At 40.2% G+C, this 25,673-nt stretch overlaps 1 protein-coding gene across 11 annotated transcripts in view; it reads right to left on the bottom strand.

The window, feature by feature from the left end:
* Positions 1 to 25,673, bottom strand: part of WNK1 (WNK lysine deficient protein kinase 1) — a 100,655-nt gene that overhangs the window by 41,356 nt on the left and 33,626 nt on the right. For all 11 annotated transcript variants that reach the window (XM_042050213.1, XM_042050215.1, XM_042050214.1 and 8 more), the window contains exons 3-8: positions 21,818 to 22,038; positions 19,610 to 19,767; positions 3,679 to 3,767; positions 2,430 to 2,649; positions 1,874 to 2,210; positions 577 to 761 (exon numbers count right to left, since the gene is read on the bottom strand). In XM_042050213.1, coding sequence (XP_041906147.1) covers positions 577 to 761; positions 1,874 to 2,210; positions 2,430 to 2,649; positions 3,679 to 3,767; positions 19,610 to 19,767; positions 21,818 to 22,038 — 1,210 coding nt within the window. The remainder of the gene's footprint in view (positions 1 to 576; positions 762 to 1,873; positions 2,211 to 2,429; positions 2,650 to 3,678; positions 3,768 to 19,609; positions 19,768 to 21,817; positions 22,039 to 25,673) is intronic.

The raw sequence follows: 25,673 nt of genomic DNA, 5'->3' as shown, positions 1-25,673 counted from the left end.
ATGAGCAAATCAACACAAGCTAGAAATAAAACTGGGAACAAGGATGTGGGGTCTTTTCAGTCTGGAGTTCTCACATGCAACATTCTGTAGCAGTTAAAAAAGTCTTACCTGCAAAATCTGTAATCAAAGCCTCACAGAACACACACAGCAATTTCATACAGTGGCTTCAATTATTCTAATCCCTTCTTCAAACTAAACCAGCAGCTTGATGCCTGGTGACTTCATATAAACACACACACCACCTTCCCAAGCGAGATTAAATGCTTATTTTCATGAGATAGTCTTGTTCTGAGATGTTACTTCCATCCACAAAAACAGCTAACCCATCATTCTGCTTAATTGCAGCCAAGATTAAATAAAAGCTTTAAAGACAAAATGCTCTTTGCACTTTTCCCTCCCTCTCTAAAATCAGTCACCTTGCAAAAAAAGCCCCTGAACTCCTCCCATGCAGAATTTGTATCCTGTGCAAAACAAAGCACAGGTGGAAGATGGTGGGGCAGACTTTCCTCTGCCTTTCAACAGACATACCAAATCAAGTAACCCCATGCATCTGCAGTGCTGTAAGGTCTGGCTTACCGCTGCAGGTGGCTGATATCCTCCATGCTGCTGGGACTGCACTTGGCCAACTGAAGCTGTGTATCCCTGGACTCCAGTGTTTGAGACTGACTGGTCGTGCTGGGAACCATAGGACACAGTCTGCTGACTGCTCACAGATTCAGTGTACACGGATGACCCCTGGCCACTGTCAACTGTTCCATCAGCTGGAAAAGTTAAGGAGAAAAAGCTGCATTTCAGGAACTGTGGTCAGGATTCAATATTTGAAAGATCCTAAAATTGATCTTAAATATTAAATTGATTTTTGCGCCATATCATGGGGACCTGTACTAGCATCTTACCTCTTGTAATATTTAAGCTGATTTTGAAATCTTTTTTTCCTCCTCAGTACAGTAATTTATTATCATTACACCTTCCCCTAAAACCCTGAAAAAAACTAGTCATTTCAGGAGTTCTTTGGGAAGATATTTAATAATAAACTGCATTTCCTGCAAAAGGCTAGACTAGAAATAGAAACCTAAATTCCACACTGTTATGAATGATCTTTCAAGGTTTATTAATCATTATTTTTATTTCATTTTACACAGACATTTAAAACAGGCATGTTGTGCTGGCTGGCAGGTGCACCATGTAGGCATAGTAGCAAACTAGGCATAACAGTCAATTTAAAATCCCTGTTATCTAAAGAGCAGACAGTAATTTGCTTTTTAACTTCATCATTCTAATATGGAAGTTGTCATCTTCCATCATTATTCACATACTGATTCAAATGCTGGGATGGCAGAAGAGGAAAAGACAGGATTATTAATGCATCTTTTCATGTACAGTATGTAGAACAGAAAAGTAAGACTTTTCAGAAAGCAAATTATGAGCTGAACTACTTGTAGATTAATCTCATTTCCACTTTAAACGAAGTTAACAAGAATTCAAGTAAGTGGTTTTAATAGGTTGATCTGCACTGGTGCAAGAACATACAGCCTTCTGCAGGGCTAGAATATGCTGTCCCTATAGGAGGGCAGCAAAACCAAGGGCACGGGGTCATGCTTTAGGTGCCTCAGTTCATCTGGTACCTTGAAACAAAGAGAAATCATTTTGTGCTGATTTGGACTGTGCACTGTGCCAAGCCTTGGCTCAGCTAGGCCACGGGAATGTATCTCATGTTGCTGTGCTTTCTAGTGGCCTATTGTTCTTCAGCAGACAGTAATGGCAGACAGCATCATCTCGAGATATTTACTGCTATACCCACCAAAAGTATAAGACTGATGGGAGGAAGCGTGTAAGTGCAAGAGTTCCTAAATAAACCAGCTGAGGCACTTACAAAGAACAGATATACTGGGTTGCTGGAACTGCAGCTGTTGGTGTTGATCAGCTTCCGGCTCTTCGGGCTCCACTTGCGTAGAAACCGATGCTGAAGCAGTGGGGACAGAAGTAGTACCAGTGACAGACTGGGGATGCTTTGACCCTGCATGGGAAGCACTTGATGGCTGCTGTTGCTCCAGCTGCTGCTTCTGACTACCTTCTTCCTGAAGTATGTTCTCCTGTTCTTCTTGCACCGACTGGCGCTGCTCTCGCTTGCGCTTAATCAAAGATACCCTGTCCTTGATAGCCTTCGCCATTGTCTTGTGATCCCCTTCACAGACATAGCCAGACTCCACCTGAAGGAGGATACATTCACAGAATTCACACTGCCACAGACAGCCACTGTCCGAGTGCTACAACAAAAGCTACCACTTTCTGGCACTAACTGCTCGTCTACACACTTCTGAACCTGTTCATTTCTAGGCAGTAACAGCAGAAGCAGAGTCTGACACGCCCCATTTCACTGTCAGAGAACACCACTACTTCCAGAGCTTTGTAGGGCCACCAGCACTTACCATTTCCTGTGCTACATCCTCTGGGACATCTCTTTCCAAATCAAATGAAAACTCTATTGCCTCATTATCTTTATATTTGCCCTTGAGTTTTTTGATGTCTTCAATTCGCAGCCAGAGTTTAATGGCAATTTTTTCTCCATCGTCTTCCTCTGCAAGTTCTACCCGTACTCCAGTCTCCTCTTGGAAGAAAGCGTGATTCAAAAGGTCCTTAATAGCATATCTAGCATATTGGGAAAGAATGTAGAAAGCACATTCAGTTATCAGGCTTTCATAAAATATTAAGGAATAACCTTCCCAGATGATCCCCTGATTTATTCTCTAAGTTTTGCTCTGTTGTGAACCACCTCATGTGCATTCTGTTTGGCACAATTAGAAGCTTTGTCCTGAAGGTACAAAAGAGTCTTACGTTCATACAAGTACATCATTAACAACAGTAGTTAACAGCCTAAATTAAATGGCAAGAAATAAGTGATGTGCAGCCACAAAATTAACTTCAAAAAAGAAAAAAATACTAAATTGTTTAAAAGCAAGAAAAAGAACTGAAACTAAAAATACACAGCAACACCATCAGATGTAAAACTTCGAGAGTTAGTAAAAGGGGATGAATAAACATCCACGAACAAAACTAGTTCTGAACAGAATAGAGGGCAGCTAGAGGGTGGACAAAAGCTGAAGCAGTCTGAAATCAGACATTCAGTAAGTAACAAACATGTAAAAGCAGAAAACAAAACAAATCCCACAAATAAGCCATCAGAGCAGTTGTAGATTTCCTGTAATGGTGTAAGTTAACCACTTGAAGTAGCAATCATATTGCAGAAAACATGGATAAAAATGAGCAGCAAGAATTTCAAACTTAGAGTCCTCAAAATAATCAATCATACCAACAGAATCAAAGGGACAAAAAATCCCAGAGGATTACAGAACAACCAACTAACCAATCCAAATACTTGGAAACCTGGAAGGATTGCCCTCCACTATTTTGTTGTCTAGGCCAAAGTTTGAATAAAAGCAATAGAATTTCTGAATAAACGGATGTGGATGGTTACTATGGCATTTGCACTCTTCCTAACACTGTTAATTCTCTAAAACAATCACTGAATAGGAATCTACCGAAGAACAGAAGCTGCAGAATACTGGCTTCCCAACTTCCCTGAGAACAAAAACCCCAGGAAGTAACTGGATTTGGTATCATTGCAGACAAAGGACTCAAACAGCAATTAACACCTGTATCTGCAAAGCAAGCACTTACCTTTCACCTTTGTTTTGACGAATGCATCCCTCAATAATCTCCTTCACTTCAGGGATTGCTACTTTATCAAAGCTGGCTGGCTTGACACCCTGAAACACACAAGTAACAACTGAGAAACTGCAAGGCCCATTTTAAGTTAAGTTTTTAATGTGTTTACAGACCACCTATTTTTACTCCCTAGACAACTGACCTAAATAACTAGTGCAAATTAGGGTGAAGTCTGACCCCAGTACTACTGTTCATTTGTTTGTTAGTGACTCTTGCCAATGTCCCACACACACCCCTTCCCCAGCTACATTTCTGTAACAGAAGGCAGTGGCACTTGGGTCCTCAAGTTATGATAGGAGAACTCTTTAGTTTCCATGGAAGTTGTGCTGGCTAGCAGGAAGTACACAGACTGGACTGAGAATGGAAGGAAATGGTTCCTATGTAACACTAATGCAGGAAACCACGGATTAATTTAGCAGTCTCCAAAGCTTTCTGGTGCTTCCCAGAAGGTTTCCAACCTGCCATTATATGAAGTAATTTTTTAACAGGAAAAACCTTAGCCCAGGATAATCTGACTGGATCATTAATAACTTGTCCAATGTGAAAAAAAACCCTAAGAAACCAAAACCTTCCTGTATCTTAGCTCTCCCCCAAAGACCTACTATACCCAAACCACACTCCTGCATCACTGCTGTTGTGAGTTCAGGGAAATGAGCTTAGCAATACAGGCCTGTGCAAAAGCCCTTCCACAATACACAGCAACCCTTTTTCCAATACACCCTAAAGCCACAGGGGGAAAGCAAAACAAAATCTAAATAAAATCAGCCACCCAAATCAGTAAAACAAACATGCCATGAGATATGACCATCTGGGAATTCTGCAAAACATTTCAGGCTGAGAGCCAAGCTTCATCACTTAATCATGGCCAAAAGCTGTATTTTGGGGCCAATTAATTGTCCACAACAACAAAATCTGGCACTCAATTTTACTTGATTCAGCCTTTAGTTTCAAACTCTGTATTTATGACAGCAGAATGAGAGAAGATGAAGACATGCTGTCCAAATGTTTGAGCAGAGCTAGTGTTTTCAAGCTGAACAATCCTGAAATTATATACCTGATACATCTGACCCTGTCACTGGTAAATGACAACTAAAAACAAAGTGAAAACCATAGCTCTGAAGTACAGAAATAAATGAAGTAGCAGTAGCAGCATTGTGATTCATGCCCTAAACAGAAAGTACTTCTCCCAATATCTTACAAAATACTGGTGAAATCAAGGCATGATCCTTCCTTCCCTATTCCTCCATTGTGAGTAGGAAACAAGTCTTGAATCAGAAATGTTTGAGTCTGAACCCCAGTCTTTGCAACTATCGACCTCGTACTCAGTTCTTAAAAGAAAAAAAAAAAATAAAACCAACGCAAAAACCCCACACCACAGAAAGGAAACAATTTATTTGATAAAAACTAGTATGCTCTTATAACAGGAAGGTTATCCGTTTATTTCGTCTAAAGTTTGCCCTTGTGAAACTCTAGCAATTGTAATTCACAGAAAACTGCAGACTATCCTGTGACTAGAATAAGCACAAACACAGGCTGTCAGTGAACATTAGCTGAATGCTTTTAGAAGCTTTGCTGACTACTACGACTTAAGAAAATCAATGCCTCAGGTGATAAAACATCAGACTGTAACGAGGCCTTATCATAAACCTCCAGCTCCCAAGCAGGACACAGAGCTCTCCACTCTAAAGAGATTTATAAAACCCTGCTCAGATAGTTGACTTGTCAAAGATGCCCACCTTTCCTTATGACCATGTCTGAAATGGTCCCAGAAGTTTGGGTTCATATATGGAGTACAGATATTTCTATATTTAATTAAATACTCTCCTGTATAACATACATATATAACCTATGCAATAACCGTTGAACTGCTTATTGCATATATTCCTATCTACATTTGCCCAAGTTTAACACATGTGAGTCTCCTAAATAGCTCAAGCCTCAGACATAGCAGCCTGCATTGACATTCATTGACACTGTGGCAGCAGAAGGATGATGTCAGATCTGTGACAATCTCATTTCAGAAAACTAAAAGCTAACACGAGGAAGACAACTGGTACAGCAAAATATCAGCATAATGAAGCCAGGATATGATTTTTCTTGTTAATTATTGTACCACATGCTCTGTTCTTGCACTGAGCCTGAAAAGCTAAGGCTACGGATAGATTTTAAAATCAGTAATTCAGTCTGCTACTCTGCGTTTCCCACTCCTGCAAGAAATTAAATACTTGTCCAAAATCTTCATGCCCTTTCATGAGGACCATTTTAGAATACCCCATGTCATGAATTCCTAACCACGAGTCCAGTTAAAAAGTCAAGCTCCTGCCAGCCTCCTCCAGCAGAGCTCCCATGTTCCAAACTGCTCCTCAGAAAATCTGGAAGAACATCACACTAGGGCCTAAAACCAACACGGGATTCCATGTTCAAGCAGCTCCCCACTTTTCAGTTTGCTCCACAGTCCACGAGAAGGGCTGCTTAAGCCTCCTCTCCAGCTCTGGACAAGCACTCCCCAGATACTGAAGCTCATCAACTTTTCAAACCCCTTTTTTTCCCTCCTCCAAGCACTAATGGAAATGTTGAACTATTTTATACAACATGACAGGGGATACTAGAAATTATTAAAAATCAATAAATCAGTGAACCCTTTTCTACCTAGAGCTGCCTACACACCTTAATCTGCCATCATACAGAAACCCAGGGGAGGCCAGGCCCTGAAATTCACATAACCTTGATGTGTCCTTAAGAGAGCATGAGCTGGGCAGCCAAGCATGCCTTCAGCAGTTTCTGAACCCAAAGGCACCCAAGGAAATGTTAAGCCAGCCAGTGCTTCCTGGTTTTACCACACTTAAGATGGTCACATCCCTATGTGCCTCTCCTGGTCCTCAAGCTCCTTAGAAGAATCATGGGACAACTCCAATCTTAATCTTCTAGTCCTATGTCCCAGTGGCAGTTCATTAAGAATGAAACAGCCAAATCCCACTAGCATTACTTCCCAGTTTGCTAAAGAAGCAGCAGGAAGAGCTCTTGCAAAGGAAAGAAACCAAAAGGGTAGACAGGTATAACAGGCACACATGAAAATCAACATTTTCTCAAGCTACCATCTAAAATTGCACAAACTAGCAGTGCTGCTGAAAGCAACAGCCTCCTTTTCTCCATTTCCCATTCCCACACCCGTGTAATTTCCTTTCTTTTGCCAGCAAACACACTTATACAGTTGCATAATGAACCACATCACAGCATGTATCAGACTTGAAACAAATCCAACCAAAAAAGGCTGCAGCAGCTTCCAGTGAGCTGAAGTTCCCTACACTGCTGCACGAGCTCTCAGGCTTACAGAAGGACAGCCAGGCCAAAGAACTGCTTATTTTTAAAGAAGCAGCAACTGAAAATAAAGTCCAGTGAACACTTAGATTTTGAGAATACCTCTAAAATATGGGTATTTATGTAGGTAGCCACAGATACAAAACTAAAAACACAGTTTGCATGTTAGGCATGAGAAAGATTTCTTTTTTCACTTAGCTTAGATGTGATAAAGTTTGATTTTATCAGGTTTTAACCAGGTGAAAAAAGTGTGTTCCAAAATTCAACATATACAGTTATTTGATGAACTAAAGGCAAGTCAGGTATTCTTAAAAACACTAAATTTCCAGGAAACTCTTAAACCCCAAAGTATAAGCTATCCAGAACTCTTCTTCACAATTTTTGCCTAGAAACACATATTATTTTGCATTAGTTAGATCACCAGATTACTGAGTCAGTAGTTTAATATCTTGTTCTATCACAAGAGATCCTGAAAATATCCTTCACTTCATTAGAGAAGGTACAACCAATGCTGTATAACTTCTACAACAAAGCAAAATGAAGGCAGATGAAGTGTAACATACCCTCAGACATTCTAAATTTAAGAAAAAAAATAGATTTGAAATTTAAGAAAAATTAGATTTGAAATAAACACACAGGTAGAAAACAGCAGAATCAATTACTGGCCTAGCATTGCTGGTCAGGATTTAAATTTACATTTTAAAAACTACAGGAGAAAAAGTAAAGTCAAGTTTAAAAGCTAAAGACCCAAGCTATGCAAATGCAAAGCAGTTCAGCAGATTTGAAGAGAACTCTAATTCACCTCCAGAATACTTCCCTGTGGCTACGTGCACCTGACAGAGCTGAAATTCTTACTTACCTCTTTAGCACAATCCTTGTGAGAGCAGCAACAGTGGGAATTAACAATTACAAATATGGGACAGATCTCTCTTTTTGTGAAATCCATCAGGAAAAGAGAGGCACACACACCACCAAGTTAGCAAGGTGCTATTTTCCAACGGGACGCCACCGGGCTGTGGACTTAACGCACAGCGGAAGGAAAGCAGACATCAAGGTTAGAAGGGAGCATTGTTTTCTCTTTGACACCTCTTGTTATTTTCCAAGTCCAGTACATGAGGCTGCAGAGATTTGAGCTCAATATCTGCTTTTGTCACTCTAATACTGAATAGAAAGAATCAATATAAGCAAGAGGTAAGCGTGCCCCTTTCTGCCTGCCTGCCCAGCCAGTTGCAAGAGGAGGAAGAAGTGACAGCAGAGGGATCCTTTACTTCCCACATGTCCCCGCCCTCCCACTTGGCTGCTCTGCCTATTCTCCACCCAGGTTTTCTGCAAGAGTTTAAGGCTGTGAGTGGGATCATTATCCAGTTCACTCCTGCTGCTGCTGAAGTACCACTCTGACCAGGGCAAACAGGTCAGTCAGTGTGTTGTTCAGATGCAAGGCTGCCCACAGCAGTGCTGTGCAGGGGAATGAAGGCAGCTGCTGCTTCTCCTCTCCTTTCCATGGAGCTACAGCAGGACACACACAGCTGACTGCAATTCAGCCCTAACAGAACACAGGTCAGCACTAAGACAATGTAATGCATTTTGCTACTAGTGGCAACATCATCTATTTTCCTTTTCCTTAGCGTAAGGGCACAGAGATTTGAAGGTGATTTTCAAACTGCTGGACAAAGTCAGAAAGCTGCATTGTTGCTTGGTTTACACCACGTGTGCACAAATAATCCAGAGTTATATTTTCTGGTACTTCTCTCTAGACTTCAGACCTCAACCTGAAGTTCGATTTTTTTTTTTCTTCTGATATCCAAGCAATCATTGTAAAACCCATTTATTAATACAATGAGCTGTCCGTAGCTTCAGGCTTCAGGGTTTTTTATTGTAAGGACATAACGAGCAATGCTATGAAAGATCACATACACCGCTTTAAAGATGAAGTTAGCAAACTAATTTTGACAAACTAGTGGTAACAAACTGTGATAAAATTCAATTTAGAATTATCAAGACCACTTTTCTCCCAAAATAACATACTCAGTTCCTCAAGTATATCACAATTATACCAGTAGTGTTTTTATAGTATATACCACCAGTGTTGCAAAAGCAACATTCTGCACACTTAATTAAGGCCACACTTTTCTGGGGGACACAGCACAGCCTGCAAAGAACATTAAACATTTCAGCTTTCAACAAGCCGAGTCTACCTGTCCCAGTCAAGCCACAACTCTTGCTTGACTCTTTTCAAAGATGCTATAGCTCTAGGAGCCTGAAAAGAATTCTACAGTAACTTAATTAATCTTCTCAAACAAAATGTTCTAACACTGCAGTCCAGAAACTAATAGCACCAGCAGCAAAGTCAAATCACACAAACAAAGCAATTAAAGTGTCCGTATTTCCTTTCTCTTAAGTTCTTCCCATTCTAGTTTGAGCCAGTCCCAGGCTGCCACAAACCATTAACTCAGGAATTTAGAGACTATGACTGCAGTGGAAAAAAAAGATCCTACCTCTTTTCCCCAGTCTCAAAGAAGCCCTCAGGCAATGGTGTATATATATATATATATATAGCATTTAAATTGGCTTACCCCATGATCTCCTAAATTTCACTACCTGCAATTACTCACCCAGCCCTCAAAACCTGCATGTTTAACCATTTCACCACCTCTAATGCTTCATCTTAATCTTGCTGCCTGTTCCAGGAACGACCTTTCAGATTTAGTTCTTTCCTTATTTCACACAGGATACACCTGAAACTGTTTGATAATTCTCACCCCAGTTCAACTGAATACATACTATGAAAAGAAAGACTTCAGCTTAAGATTTACTCCGTTCAAGAGAGACATGATTTGCCTACAGAGGACTGATTTTCTTGTTCTGGTTAAAAAGCAAACTAAAGTTGTTTTTTTTTTTAAATTGAAATGCAACATATTAAACAGAAGTAAAAATTTAGCTTCACTGATGTCAGTATTTTCATAGCAATTAATTCTGGACAATTGATAATTCTGCCAAGAATTAAATTGGCAAATCCTGGAGAATAAGCTCTGTACCAGATCACTATCCTGACAGAGTAAACAGCATTACTGCAATACAAGCAGTGGAAGCAGATGAAAGCTTTAGTGAGCCAGAGCCAGCTCACGAGGCACTGTTCAGACTGGGACAGGCCTCGCTGTCTTCTCTTCTGATCAAAAACGACCACACAATTTGAACCCAACACCTCTTGGACTTGACAGATCTACCATCATCCACATCAAAATCTCCCATCTCAGCTATCTGAGAGCTCTAGGCCACTGCAACACCTTAACCAACTGGCCTTCACCCTCTGCAGTGAAGGTGTGCAAGTTATTTAAGTCTCATGATCCTTAACTTTTTCCAAACAGCTAAGCATGTGCGCCTGGATTTCAGAATGACACTGTAAACACAATGGCAATGCTACAGAATTTATACAGGCCTGCTGGCTGCGACCTCACCAATCACAATGTAGAAATTCTTCCTCTTCAATTTGCCACCTAACCTTAAAAAAATTTTGAGGCATTAATAAAAAAATCAGAGGTCAAACACAACAAAAAATTGCCAGACGTACAGGATTAAAGCTGTTATACACACAAGGCGTATCTGTATTCTGATTGACACACTCAAACTAATTGCTTCTTCCTAAAGTTAAATTTGTATGAGAGAAGTTTTGGTGAAAAGAATAAAAGACTCCTCATTCCATCAGCAATCATTGCTCACTATCACCTTCACATATATATCCTACAACTGATCTCCAAGCCCAAAAGCTGGAGAATACTGACACTGCCTGCTCAACCAACTTGGCCGTCAACGTCTCAATACAGCATTTTATCTACTAAAACCAGAGATTTTACAGCATTCAAAGCCTTACAAGACTGCAATAGTAGGCTACAGTTCTGTTGCTTTGCTCCCACATAGTTAAGTTTGAACAGGAACTAGTCATAACTCTTCCTAGAAATCACTGTCTGCAAGCCTCTCCAGCTCTCTCAAGTAAAAGGCAGTAACTAAAGCCAAAACCCACTGCATTTGCAATAATTCTGAAATGCTAGGCACTACTGCAGAACATACACTAGGCTCAGAGCTACCCTGCTGACAAGTGATCTAGCCCAGCACACAAGTTCTACTTTAGACATGAACGTCCACTGTTCTTCAGAACCACCAGGTAAATAACATCTATTTCAGACGTCCAAAGAATCAGAAGCTAAGAACATTGTTTCAGTTTAAGAAAAACTTTGATTCATTAATCACAACAGCTACTGTAATTGCAGCAATTCTAATGTATAGAAGAAATTAATCAAGCTCTAGGACAGGACATTTTGTAACCAGGACATTTTGTAACCAGGACACAGCTTCTTAGTGCATAGCTGGCAAACAATTAGCATACTGGTGCATGTAACAGTGAAAAGGGCCTTGTTTAGAAACACACAGTAAGAGCACAGAGGTTCTTCTGAAACAACAGTGAAGTCTGAATGGACAAGTCGATCAGGTATTAACAGTTTTACTCCTGCACAAAAGCATAAAGGTAAGATCAGTTGCATCTATCATACACAAATCTTTAACCTCACCCTTAGAAGCAGGGATGCTGCCTCTACAATGTGAACACCTTGAGCTAGCTCAATGACCCTTTGCTTTACTGGGACTTCAACTTGAAAACGGCTTTCAAAAAAAAACCAAAACCAGACATGCCTAGACACACATTTCAGTTATATAAATTTAGAAATGCCACAGTGACACAATACTAGAAGTGTCTGTCTTCTATTTTCAGTATGGAAAACATGCTTTTGAAAAATAAAATTGTATTAGTTGCATTCTCTGCTTTAATCTGCTCCCACTCTGGTAGAAAATCATCATCTTGCACTCATTTTTAAGTTTAGGTACAGTAACTCAAAAGCCACAGATTAGTTCCAATGGACTTCAAAATGAATTTTAAAAAATGATATAACATGGGCCACAAAACCCATTTGGTACCAGAACTAGCCTTTAGAAAGGATTATCTACTTAAAAGGCCTAAGGTAATGTTGCAAACACCAAAAATAGTGCACAATTCCAACAATGCGCCAAAAGTCACCATGCCTTTTATTTTCAGGCCTATTCTAATAGGAGTGAAGACTTTCCTGGAGTTATCCCATTCCTACCCCTTGCAACTCTAGCAGTGCAGCTGGCAGGACAAGAAATAGCCTATGCATTCTTAATGTCAGTATTTTTAACTAGTGGCACTATATGACAAATAACATTGAACTATCAGTCTCCCCACAGAAACGCTTCAGTGATTCACCAGTCACAGAACTGTATTTGCTCTCATCACACTGCAGAGCCAGGCATTTTAAAAACACTTATCACCTCCCTGTTCCTAAGAGCCACCTTCCCATCTCTTGCTGAATTACCTCACTTAATGTAAACACTAAATGGATGTCAGTACAGGACAGAATATTAAATACTAGCATCATCGTTTTAAGAGGCCTGATTCTTAAAAGAGACTTTTTAAACATTTCAAAATTTTAAAGATACATTGTTTAGCCCATTTCTCTGAACTTATGTAGGTTTCTAAAAAATACATTTAGAAACTCCCCATTACTACTAGATTTCAGAACCCTAATTACATCTCAATTTTATGCAACTCAGCCAATCCTCCATTCCTTTTAATTCCTGATCATCTTAAAATCATATCCTGTTCAAAATTGCTGAAAGACAATCCAGGCTCATCAGTGAGCAATGTAAGAAAAGAAATTGCTCCCTTTACTTCAAACCAAGTTTGTTTTACACCAGTATTGACAAAGAAATTTTTAGCTGTAATCTTAAAGCTTTTGATGCTGAACAGTGAGGTACTTTTAGAAAAGAATTCAGCTGAATAAGCCTTTTCCCTTCCAAACACAGGCATCATCTGACTTAGCTGTGCAAACCACACAGAACTGCAGACTGGGTCAGGCTGGAAGGGACCACAGTGGGTCATCTGGTCCCACCTCCCTGCTAGAGCAGGAACATCCCGGAGCACATGGCACAGGATTGCATCCAGCTGGTTCCTGGATAGCTCCAGAAAGACTTCACACCCTCTCTGGACATTCTGTTCCAGTGCTTGGTCACCTGCACAGGAAAGAAGTTCTTCCTCATGTTCAGGTGGAACTTTCTGGGCATCAGTTTCTGCCCATTGCCCCTTGTCCTATTGCCTGGCACCACCAAAAACCTGGCCCCATTCTCCTGACACCCTCCCTTTACATACTTAGACATTGATAAGGTCCTCGCAGTCTTCTTGAGGCTGAGCAGGTCCACCTTCCTCAGCCTGTCCTGTTAAGAAAGATGTTCCAGCCCCTTCATCAGCTTGGTTGCCTGACATAGAGCCTGTTATATCTCAGTCTTCAAGCTGATCACTGCTTTTCCTTACTTGGATCATTGTCATTTGTAAAAGAGGACTTCTAAAGTAACACACAAGGCTGCTGAAGATATCAGTGCTTCAAATCCTTGAATTCCCACCTTCCACTTTTAAGGTTCTGTATTTCTGAACTGATGAGTCAGTGCCTGAATCCCCACACAGGAAGATTCTGCACTCTTAAAGCTGTTACAGCAAAATGCTTGTGACTGAGTGAACAGCTACATGAGGCAAGTGCTAGAAGTTTAAGTGTTCTTTAGTTTGGTCAGTGTGATGCAAAGGAATTGCACGTGATGTGCAGGGGTTTTTTTACATTTCACACTTCACTACCAGAAGTTTCTTCTTTAAATGAATACAGGAGTTTGTCCTTTCTTACAATTATTCTGTTTCCTGTACTTAGTTGAAGGTTTGTGGCCTTTCAGTACCTGCTTTAACAAAAGCCTACCTTCTCTGTTGGAAGGTTTTCTCCCCTACTTTTCCACTGATTTCTTTTCCAATGCTTTTTTCACTAGAAAGTTTGATAGGGAGGATATCTCTGTATCTACCCTAAATCAGGTCAAGAAACCAAGTCATTCAAGGTAAAGAAAACAGTTTTATTCACGCCTAAAAAATGCTGGATATTGCTTCCAGGAAGTAAAAGAGGAAATTAATCATCACTCATAAAGCACTGCAAGTAAAATTAATCATACATCTAAAGGCTTAGCATTTTTTATTTGCTGCTTAAGACGCCTCAGGAAGAAGAGTAAGAGCTGGAATACTTTGCCCACTGTATCTCTAGTGAAAACAAAGCAGCTGACTAGTTTAGACAGTTAAGATGCCTAACTTTTAAGAGGCTGAAGAAAAAGATTCATTTTATCTCAACTGACCAAACTACAGCACTTTAACTGCCTAGTTTCCAGCAAAGAGAATGACCTTCACCCTAACCAGTGAGTTCCAGTTCCTACCAGTTAGGGAAATTAATGACAGTTAGACACTGCCTGGTCAGGTTACTCATTATGTGCCTTGTTCCCTTAGGCCCTTTTTTAAGCTCTGGAGAACAGAGAAGAAGAATGTTATGCCCACTGTGGAACATTTTAGTACTGAACAACCTTTTTTTTTTTTTAACTCAAAATGCAAAATGCCTTTATTTTTTTACCCCTTCTCATCTTAAGGCCAGCTCAGACAGCAGACATTTGTTGAGAGAGAAGAGACTGGACTTTTGGTGAAAGAAAGGACAAATGCAAAACCTCACTTCGTCAAAGTAAGCATAGAGAAAATCAAGTACAAAGCACAAATCCATCAGGAGAACTTAAAGGTAAGTTTATATGATGGGAGGGGGAGAAAGAAGAAGAGTTTTCTGCTGATACTCAGGTGATTAGTACATTTGAAACTGAGGATGGTTTTATTAACTTTTTTTGCAATGAACATGTTTGGATTCTTATGTTAGTGATAGATGTGCAAGAATGGGACAAATCTGCATAATAAACACATTAATTGTCTTTTTACTAGTCCTGGGACTAGTCAATCACCTAGCAAATTTAAGCCTTGGGACATCCAAGTATTAGAGATCTAGATTTTGAGGCAACAGCTTGGGTTTCCGTGGTCCCGCCAGAGGCTGAGGCAAAGCAGCTGAAGCTACTGCAGTCAGTTATGCCTTCACAGCATTGATTCCCAAACAGACTAAATTAAGAAATCATACTTAAGATGTCTGTTCTATAAATATCTCTTTTTCCATTTAAATGCACATGTAGCCCATTTTAAGTATCTCCTGTGACAAACTGTTCAATTGAAATATGCATGGAACAGGTCAAGGAAAAAATACCAGTCTCCTGAGAAGAACAAAGTCAGACAGGGAAACCTTCCTGAATTTTACCACGATCTCACACTTTTTTTTTTTTTTTTAATGCAAGCAAGTACATAACAGAATTACGTATCCTGATTACATTTTGCATTGGAACTCTCTGCATTACACAGCAGAATTGTAAAAAGAAATTTTAAAAAGGGGATCCATTCCCTAATCTAGTAGCATACCACACAGACAGGTGTGCCTGCACAAGAGGGCAGAAGAGAAAAAATAAATCAAAGGAGCAGGAAACAGTGCGTTAATAATAGTGCAGCTTGTTATCAATTCATTGCAGGCTTAGATTATTTCTTTTCTGAGGCCAAGTAGGCATCACTTAGTGCTCACTGGATGCATTCAGTCCCAGCTGACTGAGGAGGCATACTGCTTAAACCTCAGAGATTTCCCCATCCCACAGGAAGGTGAAAATCTGAAGAGCTGCAATTTCTTTAAGAATAGCAGAGGATAGCTTCAATAAAGAAAACAGGGTTTGGGACAAAATTGCCACAAAACGATTTAATGAAAACAAAGAGCAAGGCTAGGCTCCTTTATGTTTGAGTGACAAGCCCTGCAGACGTCTTTCCTTTCTAAAGAAACTGCTAGTGAAAGGCTTTGGACTGAGTATGCTAAAGGGTACAAGTACAAACAGAGGTCAGTATTCTGTGTCAAACTGCTGATTGCCTTACCAGAGTGGTAAAACAAAGTTCAACATAACACCTTGAGCCCTACAAATTATGTACAGTTGTGGCTTTTAAGATAAGTATATAGCCAGTTTATTCTGTTATTCTTCTAGATAAAGTGAGCCAGAATACCAATTTAATTGCAATTGTGTTTCTTGGGCCAGAGAAAATTCAAGAACTTTATCCTAGGACTGTTTTAAGGGAATACAGGAACTTCCCAGTGAGACAATGCAGACAGTATAAACAAGCAACCTAGGAACAGCAGATTCATGCAGCAATGATACTGTCCAAGATGTGAAGCAACAATTACTGTCTGGGCCAAAAAATGTCTCATCTGTAAGAGGAGCTTCAGCCTTTAGATCCAAATTCTAGATCTTTGCTTGCCAAGGCATATTATTTAACAAAAAACTGCTTCCAGCCGTGAGGAAAGACCCTGAACCAAAGAGGTAGAATAGGACCGAGTACTCTGAGCAATCTTGGCAAACAACCCAACCCCAAGCTGCAGTATCTGGGCATCAGCTAGAGCAATCCTTATCACAAAAGGTGTCAGGTCAAAATGCAATGCAGCTGAAGGCTCCCTAAAAAAGAGACCAATGCACAGCCAAAATGGGAGAAAAGAACATAAGCTGGTATTACAAAGAGGTTCTGAGAGGACACCCTGGGCATTAAGACACCTTTTACAGGATTCTGTCCTAAACAATAGCAAGGATTTAAGATAATGGAGCAACTTTGCTTTTTACTAACAACAACTTTGCTTTTTACTAACAGTTACTGCAAAGAGGGTGAGGGAAGTGAATTAACTTAAATACATATGGCCTGCAGTGAGTGGCTGCACATTTTGATCTTACTTCCTTTGGGGTTTCAATGGTTTTTAAGCTCCCACATGGCATGATCTTTCATGACTTTCGATAGCAGACCATTCCTATTGTCCTTCCTTCTGCTCTCTCTGTATGCACATAGATAAAATAATCCTTTCAATTTAAGGCACAGCAGAACTGTTGCTGCTACCTCAAAACACCCCTAAACATGTCCAGGGAGGTAGCAGCAAAGGGGTTGAAATGGAGATGCCAAACACCTTCCACAAAACACACCCACCTTCCAACATACATTAGAAGGAGATGTGTTGGTAAGTACAGCTGGAGTCACCTTTGCAGGAGGGGGTTTTCTGTCTCCACTCTCTTACTGATAGTTCACACACTGTCCTTTCAAGTACTGAATTTGGCAAATGGTTCACCCCTCACCCACAGCTGCATACATGGTCTAAACTTCTAAAATCTCCTTTGAAACCAAAAAAAAAAAATCTTAACCAGGGAGCAAAGGACAAGGGCAAAAAACTATATGGCTCTTTTTCACATTGGTTCACAGAGCTTTTGTGGAGTGCTAAAAAGAATGCCAGGAGGATTTTACTTCACTTTCATAACATGGGTCTCTTTCCACATTGTAAAACACCAAATCCTCCATTACCAGTTAATACAGGATTGTGCTTTATTTCCAGATAACATTGTCTTGCCTTCATTGAAAGCCTTCCTTGAAAGTTTTTCATGTTTTGTTTCTGGTTGGTTTTGTTTTGAACAAAATTCTTTGCAACTACACTGAAATAAACAACCCCAAATATACCAAAGCACACAGCCTTTCGAAGCAGAGAAATGTACATTTCATTTTCTTTACCCTCCTGTCCTTTGCTCCTTCTGAAAGAAAACAAGATTTGCTGGATTTCATACCAAAGTGTATCTTAAGAGCTCTCAAGCAGTAAATTAAACAGTAGGGAGAAGAAAAAAAAAAAAAAAATCGACCAATAAATGTGATATGTGAGCCATCAGCAGAGTAGACTAGAAGGTGGTGTTGGACAGACCAAAAAACTGCCAGTGTTTCTCACCCACTTAGAATTTCCACTGCCAGCCAAAAACAATGGGGAGAAAGGAGCACCACACACAATAAACAAGTGGTAAGTGGAACCCTGGTACATCTCTAATAACTTTCTCTGCTACAAGTCCCTACAAAGCTTTCCAGTTAGTAAGTACTTCAAAGACCAGGGAAAAGGCAGGTCTGTAAGACCTGGGGATGTCCAAGCCTGGGATTGTCTCAGCCGCTGATTCTCAGCAACAGCCCAGTTCCTGGCACTTCTCAAGGAACAGGCAGGACAGTTACATCAGGCATCTGTTCTGAGAAAAATGTCCATCCAAATCTTGCTGCTTTGGCTCTGTCCAAGATACATCCATAAGCACAGTAAGAGGTACCACTGAGACTGTTCTAGTTAAGATGTGTAGCTTTCTTTCACTGATACCAGCTGCTTCCAGATCAAATTATGCTGTACACAGAGTGAGGACTAGACTTTAGCCTAGTTCTTAAACTCTATTTAGAAAATTACAGGCAAGTTTGCCAACATGCCAAAAAAAAAAAAAAAACCAAAACCAATTCTGTATGTATATATGTATGTACATAAAAACTTATTCTAACATCTGTGCAAAAAACCAAAGTGACTACCTATGACTTTTTTTAACTTCTTCTGTGCCCCTCCAACATTTCCCTGAAAAAAAGGGACAGCCTTACTTCACCAAGCCTTCTTTCAGAATTCATTGCTTCTGACATGAAGACCCTTCCTCAACTCCAAGTCACAGGAATTTTATCTGCCTTTTGCAGTGTGAGGCAGGAATAAGAGAGCATTTTATTTTTCCAAAGCTAAGCAATTTATTTGTTAAATCTGCAACTTCTCTGAAATAACCCACACAGAAAAGATCAACAGGAACTCATTTGTCTATGGACAAAGAGGTAAGTCTGGGTTTCTTTTTTCTCATTTGCACATGTGCACGGGTATTCTGAGAAATCCAGTGCAAGTTTTCACTTCCCCAAGCAGCCACCTCACTATTCTTTCTGAATGCTTAGGACACGAGGTTGAACGTGTTTGTTTCACTGCACTGGTACAGTCTACAACACTGCCTCAGATATCACAGATTCCATCTAGCCAGCCACCCCATACTGCACATTTCTAGCACTACAGTTCTGCTTCCTCCACTCAGGGTCTGCATGTTCTCCTCAGTCTGGTCAGATGGGCCGACTCTAATCTCTTGACTGCCTTCTCAGCCTTATTTGTGTACTCCCACAATGCCTCTACCTCCACCACTACACTTGCCCAGTACTTACCAGGGTGGAATAGCTTCCTGCTATTTATCAAGTGTTTCCACTTCATCACTATAAGAAGTGCCCCCAACACACAGTAGCTAAGTGCCACTCGGAATTCAATAAACTATTAAAATCACTCTAGGTAACTGGCAGGCAGCTAAGCCACTGCTTCAATCTGTGATCCTGCTTTATTGCAGAGAACAAGGTAACCAGCTCATCTTCAAGACAGAACTACTTCCACCATCCCTCAATTGGCTTAGAAAATAATCTGTTATTCTAGTGTGTTTTGTTGTTTGGTTTGGGGGGTTGGTTTCTTTGTATTTTTTTAAACCCTATGTAATACCTACTAACATACTGAAAGAAGAGTATGAACACATGCAAAATTTTATTTCCATGCACATATTTTACAAGCTTCTGACAGATGTTCTGTGAGTTCAACCACTCTGTAACTTTGCACTCATCCCAAAATAACCTCTTCTCAGCTTTTTTTCCCCACACACACCTGCACAGCACTGGTGCTACCCAGCTGTACTCCTTTGCTGCTAACAGCAGTAGCTTTAGGCTCGGTAGTGAGGAGGGACTTACACTGGTCACTCGACGGTAGATCTGCGCGGCATTTTGGCACTCGGAATAGGGATACTCAGACGTGGCCATCTCTAGCATACACATCCCAAAAGCATATACATCAACGGATTCATCATATTTCTCCTCATACATCTCGGGGGCCATGAACTCTGGGGTACCTTAAATTAAAAGAACGATTCAGACTCTAAATGTCTCAAAGCGAGCAGAGGCTGCTGGCGTTACTCACCGCAGGGGGAAGCGGCTGGGCAGACCTGTGAGACAAGAGAAAGTGGAGGCAAAAAGAAGAGGGAGGAAACCCTTAGTGACTCTGTTGCACCAATGTACTTTGTGAGTCTTCCATTGCAAGGCCTTTATGGAATAACAATGGCATGTCAGATCTGATGCAATTCCTGGTTTAGGGATGTTAGTTGATACAAATATCAGAGCAGACTGGATTAGCCTGAAATCAAACGGGAGGGGAGGGGATAAGAAAAGGGGAAAAACTGTAGACTAGCCATAGGCTGCAAACCAAATACTAAGGAGAGTTAAGGCACTTACCTTTTCTCCCTGTAAGAAAAGAGGCACATTAAACCTTGTTTCATAAATTACCCGACTGCCCTCTGCTGCAAAAGAAGTAGTACTGGTAAGAGCCCACAGCTAGTCTCTGACCTGCTGCTCTCCATCTACTTGCTCAAGTAGAATGGTTCGGGTAAGGCCTTGCAATGAAAAGCTCTGTTGTTACAAATATAAATCTCCATGAAAAGAGGATAAAAGGTAATTTTCTGCAAAGGCCACTCACCAGAGCCCTTTTCTTCACATACTTACCTTCCCACCTGCAGTATATTTATAGGCCTACTGCAGATACAGGCATTAGTGAGGGACATCCTACAGTCAAAAATACTCAGAAATACAGAGAGATTGAGTTACAGGCATAGAGCGTGAGATTCAACAAGTCCCATTTAAATAGTGTGCAGAAAATTGTTGCCCAGTGAAGCATCACAGCTCCCCTCTGTAAACAAAGGGACTGCATTGTATGATCAGATTTACTTTAAGCCAGAGATGCAAGTTTGCTTTTTGCAAATTTAAGCACAGAATTATTTCCTGCAGACACCAGATTCCAGACAACTTACAGATCATTCTACAGCCCATTGCTTGTTTCCACCGCGCTAAACCAAAAAGAACGTAATTGCAGTCATTTATCCAAAGGCTAATCATTAACAGATAACTATGTAACAGATGGTAATTTTCCAGTGATAAATTTGAAGATATGACAAATACGCTTAAGAAATTATGGTTTTTTACACCATTCTTTTCTTCCCTATTAATACTTTGACCTGGTTAAGAAGCAGGAAATATTTCAGCGACAGCTTGCAAGAAAATTTACAGGTATACACCATTGATCCCAGCTAGGAATCTGGCATAGGACTGTTGAGTAATGCTGAATTTTAGCAAGCTCTAAATACTGAGAGCGAAAGAAACTTCATTCCCTACAGTCTATCCACCCAACTATAAAAACAAAGCTGATAAAACCAATTCTTTCAAGAATGCACAAGAAAGATTACACTAGTTCCATCAAACCAGTTTCTGAAAAAAGTTATGAATGGATACACAGGGACAGAGCCAAAATAAAGCAGTATGTCCCAATGCACCCTCCTAACTTACACAAATCCACATTCTACAGACTCCCTAAATAAGGCATTATACCACAGTCTGTGTTATTATTAAAATATATATATATATAATATTGACTTTCTTTGGTATACCCCAGTGTCTGATTACTCACAAGCTGCAAGAGAATCAGTATTAAACCCCTGGTGACAATAAAAAAAAAATTGGCTGTATGAACTAATGCAACACTAAATATCAAAATGTTGTTTGGTCACCAAAATGCATTTGTACATTTCTTGAAGCAGCACCATATCAAAGGTAAGATTTATGTGTAGTCAAGAGTGGTTTTATCAACAATGTTGCATTAGATTGTTGGGCAGGACAAGAACTCTATATTCTGAAATAGTTAATATACAAATATCAGAAAAGCACAACGAAAATTTCAACATGTCATTGCATGAGGAACACAGAATGACCTCAGCAACCAAGAGACAAAGCCCACATATTTTCAGGCTTTGACCATGTACCTTTGTAAGCATGTTTTTTAGGAAAGTTCTTAAAACACTCAAGTCTCCAAAGAGGTAGACTGGCTCAGCAGCCTCCAAAACAGGACAGGCTTACCTATCACACTTTTGGCAAAAGAAGCTCGTTTCAGGGTTGCCAGACCAAGGTCTCCAATCTTGACTGATCCAGTGGGGCCAGTAATGAAGATGTTGTCACATTTTAAGTCTCTATGAATGATGGGAGGAGTGCGTGTGTGTAGAAATTGTAAGCCTTTCAGTATCTGACGGCACCAGCTTCGCAGTACTTTAATTTTCATCACTTTAAATCTTTTCAAATACCTAATGAAAAAAGTAACAACAGGTTAAACAGATTCTGCTAACAGAAAGTAGATTAAACTAAACCATTTGCTGTTTGGAAGCAAAGGAACAGTAATTAAAGACATGTATAAATTTAAACTTCATCTTCTGTTTTAAAATCTACCTGGGCATTTCAAGACTTCAGAGATGCTAAAGATGATTCCCCTTTACAAAACCTACCCCCCTTCTTCTAGCCAGGGGACCATAATGATGAAAGATAAATGTGAAAAGCTTGGTATACATAGCTGATAACTCTTCTGCATACAAAATCATTCTACAGTAATGAGACGTTTGTGTTGCTAAATTTCAAGCCACTGCTTCAATGACAAATACTTCAAGGTTCATGAATTACAATTCTTTATCTATTTAACCTCTTAAACACTTACAACCTTTACCTTGATTAATTATAACTGGGTGGGGAGGTGTGTCACTAGATCCTGAATGTTAATAACCAACAAAGTACAGAGCTGTGCAAAACTGCAAGAGCTCTGAAGCCATTATTCCCTCATTTTCAAGAGTAGTCCAAGCACTCTGTTCAAGGTTTCCACATTACATTTTAAATCTGCTTCAAATTTACCTGTGGAGTTGTCAAGAAAATTGGAAATTCTAAGAGATCCCCTCCCTGGTGCAGGACAGGGTTTGTTCACCTGAATCCAACTGGTACTACTCACTACACCAACGCTATGGACAGATATGGACAGCACAGAGAAACCTGAAAAAAGGCTCTGTCAAATAATTGAGGTGCAAGAGTTCATACCCAAGTCTGTATCCCTTTGCAGGTAGAATGCAACCTGACCTTAACTGTTCTATCTTTGCCACACCTTGAAATCCCATGTCAGAAGAGTCTCATTTCATACCAAAAATATTTTTCAGTGTGTGTGACCTAAGACTAAGATCTTATTCTATTACTTAACTTCAGCAGATTAGAGATGCCACAAGGCGAATAACCCCTGACAGTTTTCAAATGCTTTCCAGCAGGGTTTTCTCTCAACCTCTCTTTGGGTAACACAATGTGAAATGTTGTTTTGTTCCTTCTGAAAAAGTATGGGCTGGAATACATGTAGAGAAAGGACCTCTCAAGCTCTGTAGAGCAAGGACTTTATTCTTGTTCAGGCAGTAGTACTCAGCCAGAGTCTCAGATAAAGACCAGTTTCACACTACAGGAAGACTGGTAATAAATTCTGTGACCAGCATAGAAGCCAGCAACTACAATCTTAAACTAAAAGCCAGTTGTATTCAATTATTCCATGGCAGTGGTCAGTCTCTTCTGCAGGTCCACTTAGTCAGGAGACACAGTCCTGATGAAATCACTTCAATCAGTTCCAACACTGATGTTGGAAATGCAATGTATTCATCCCTTTAATTTCTCCAGTTCAAAACAAGATCTGGAAAATCAAGTTGCTAGCAATGATCCTGCTGCGAAAACTAATCTGTAAAAGCAATTGAGACACAGTTCCAGAGGAAATCAAGTCTCAGAATTTAAAGAAAGGCAGGGGAAAAGTCAAGCCAAGGAAGGAGACAAACTGAAGGAGGTTCTGAATCACATCAGCTATCACTCAAATGCTTGCTATTGACACAACCCTCATTCATCTCTCTTGAGCCTGTTCCAAAGATCACATGGTAGGGGCACTTCAGTTCAGCATCTGGAATCCCTAATTACATTCTTGGTTACAAATATGCTACTCCACTGCCAGCTTTTCACTGTTAAAGGACCTGGGTCTGACCATCACCCAGCATCCTGCAGTGTGGCTGTCGTTTTTCCACTGTCCTGAATTAAGTCACATGTCACTTCATGCAGAAAGCAATTTAAAATGGAAGCACATATAAATCCATAAAAATAGACAAGCCTGCTCGCCAGTATGCTTTCATTTACCCTATCATCATAGGATAACTTGGGCTTGAAGAGGCCTCAGGAGGTTTCCAGCCTAAGTTTCTGTAACTAGAACTACACAGAGCTCAAGGAGTTCTAGGAATCCCTACTAAATTAGCAGAGGTAGTTATGAAGGGATGTGCCCCACCAGATAGTTGACATGTTCATTTAAAGTGGATCAGGAACACACACTAGATACGTACTTTATCTAGGTTTTAGACAAAACCAGTGGCTGAGACCTATGTCAGATAAACACTGTTGTCTATATTAATAGTATAATTAAAATTTAAAATAGACAACTCCATTTTTCCCCAGTATTTTAATTCCACGATACCACTCCATATGAGAAAGGAGTCATTCTTCACAAAGAGTCAGTTGTAAAACTTTTCCATTGATGTACGGAAGTTTGGGAACTTTTCCTTGTACAAAATTAGAAAATTGCCCAGACAGGATTTGAAAAGAATGACTCCACAAAATTTTAACACTATTTCTGGGTATGTATATCTAAATGTATACAAATACCAAAAAAAAACAAGAGAAGATTTCCTTTAAGATATCATCACACTTGTCTTCTGCTCACTTTTTTACATCAAGTGACAACAATGTCTGTGTCCAAGCACCAAAGTAAGAAAGCCACCACTTTTATTAAATGCAGGTAAGGTAAACATACTGAAAAAAAGATATGGAAGTAATAGTCAAATATATGTAAACACAAGTGTACAGTGTAAATCTGGGACTGTCACAAGCACATGAAGTACTTAAGGCACACCTGAAATCTCCCATACAGTTTACCGGTCAAATCTCAGGTGAAGTGGACTAGAATAAACTAAATCACAGTTATAACACAAGCTATACAAGAATGGGGTAAAACCCCACCCAGAACTCCACAGTTAAAAAGACTGTCGATTAAAGAGCCTATTACTTTTTTCTGGATTAAATAAAAAGACTTTCGTATTTCAAGGTACAAAATAATCCCGGAGACAGAAAATCTGTTGTTCCTACCAACACCCTACTTTATAACTGTCTATTGTTACTTGCTTATGACACCACATAAGCCAATCCAAATACTAAAATCTGTGAGAGGAACAAAGGAATAAAAAGGGAGGAAAAAAAAATTAATCTAACACTACACATTTAGCAGAAAATTAGGTAAACTTTATTTAAAGGCATCTGTACAGAGCTGCAAAACCTTTAACGTATTACTTGTCTAAAAACAGCACATGAAGCAGTAGATCTATTATTTTACCTGAAATACCTTAAACAACCTGAGAAATGCCTCCACTGAACATATGGCTAAAGAATGTTGCAGTATCCTTAGTCATCTGCTACTATTTCAAGAGACAAACACTTCCCTGTAATTGCAGTCCAGACTCCCAAAGAGCCATTGTTCCTCTTAAGAACGCCCATTTGTGACTATCAATAAGCACGGTAAAAAACACAAGACATCCACAGGCTATTTCAACCAAAGAGATGGCCAACTGCTTCCAGCTCCCACAGCCTGCTCCCACACGTCGGATGCGAACGGCTGTCCAGGCGTGCCAGGGGCACTGAACCCCGCGAGCGAGCTGCCGCTCTGCTCCAAGGCTGGCAGCCGTGCTCCCGGCAGGGGCTGGCGGCTGGCGCTCGGGGCCCTCGCAGCGGGGCAGCTCCGGCGCTCTGCTTCTAGCTCGCCCTTCAACACACCCCGGGCTGCACTCACAGGGCTGAAGCTGCGGGAGCTGCATACTCTCGGATTCTTGGTAGGTAC

The sequence above is a fragment of the Corvus kubaryi genome, unplaced genomic scaffold, assembly GCF_017639235.1.
Source record: "Corvus kubaryi isolate FWS band 111438036 unplaced genomic scaffold, C.kubaryi_AGA036_p1.0 72, whole genome shotgun sequence".
In the NCBI taxonomy this organism is placed as follows: Eukaryota; Metazoa; Chordata; class Aves; order Passeriformes; family Corvidae; genus Corvus; species Corvus kubaryi.
Note: the sequence above shows the minus strand (reverse complement) of the source record. Positions and strands in the feature narration are given on the sequence as shown.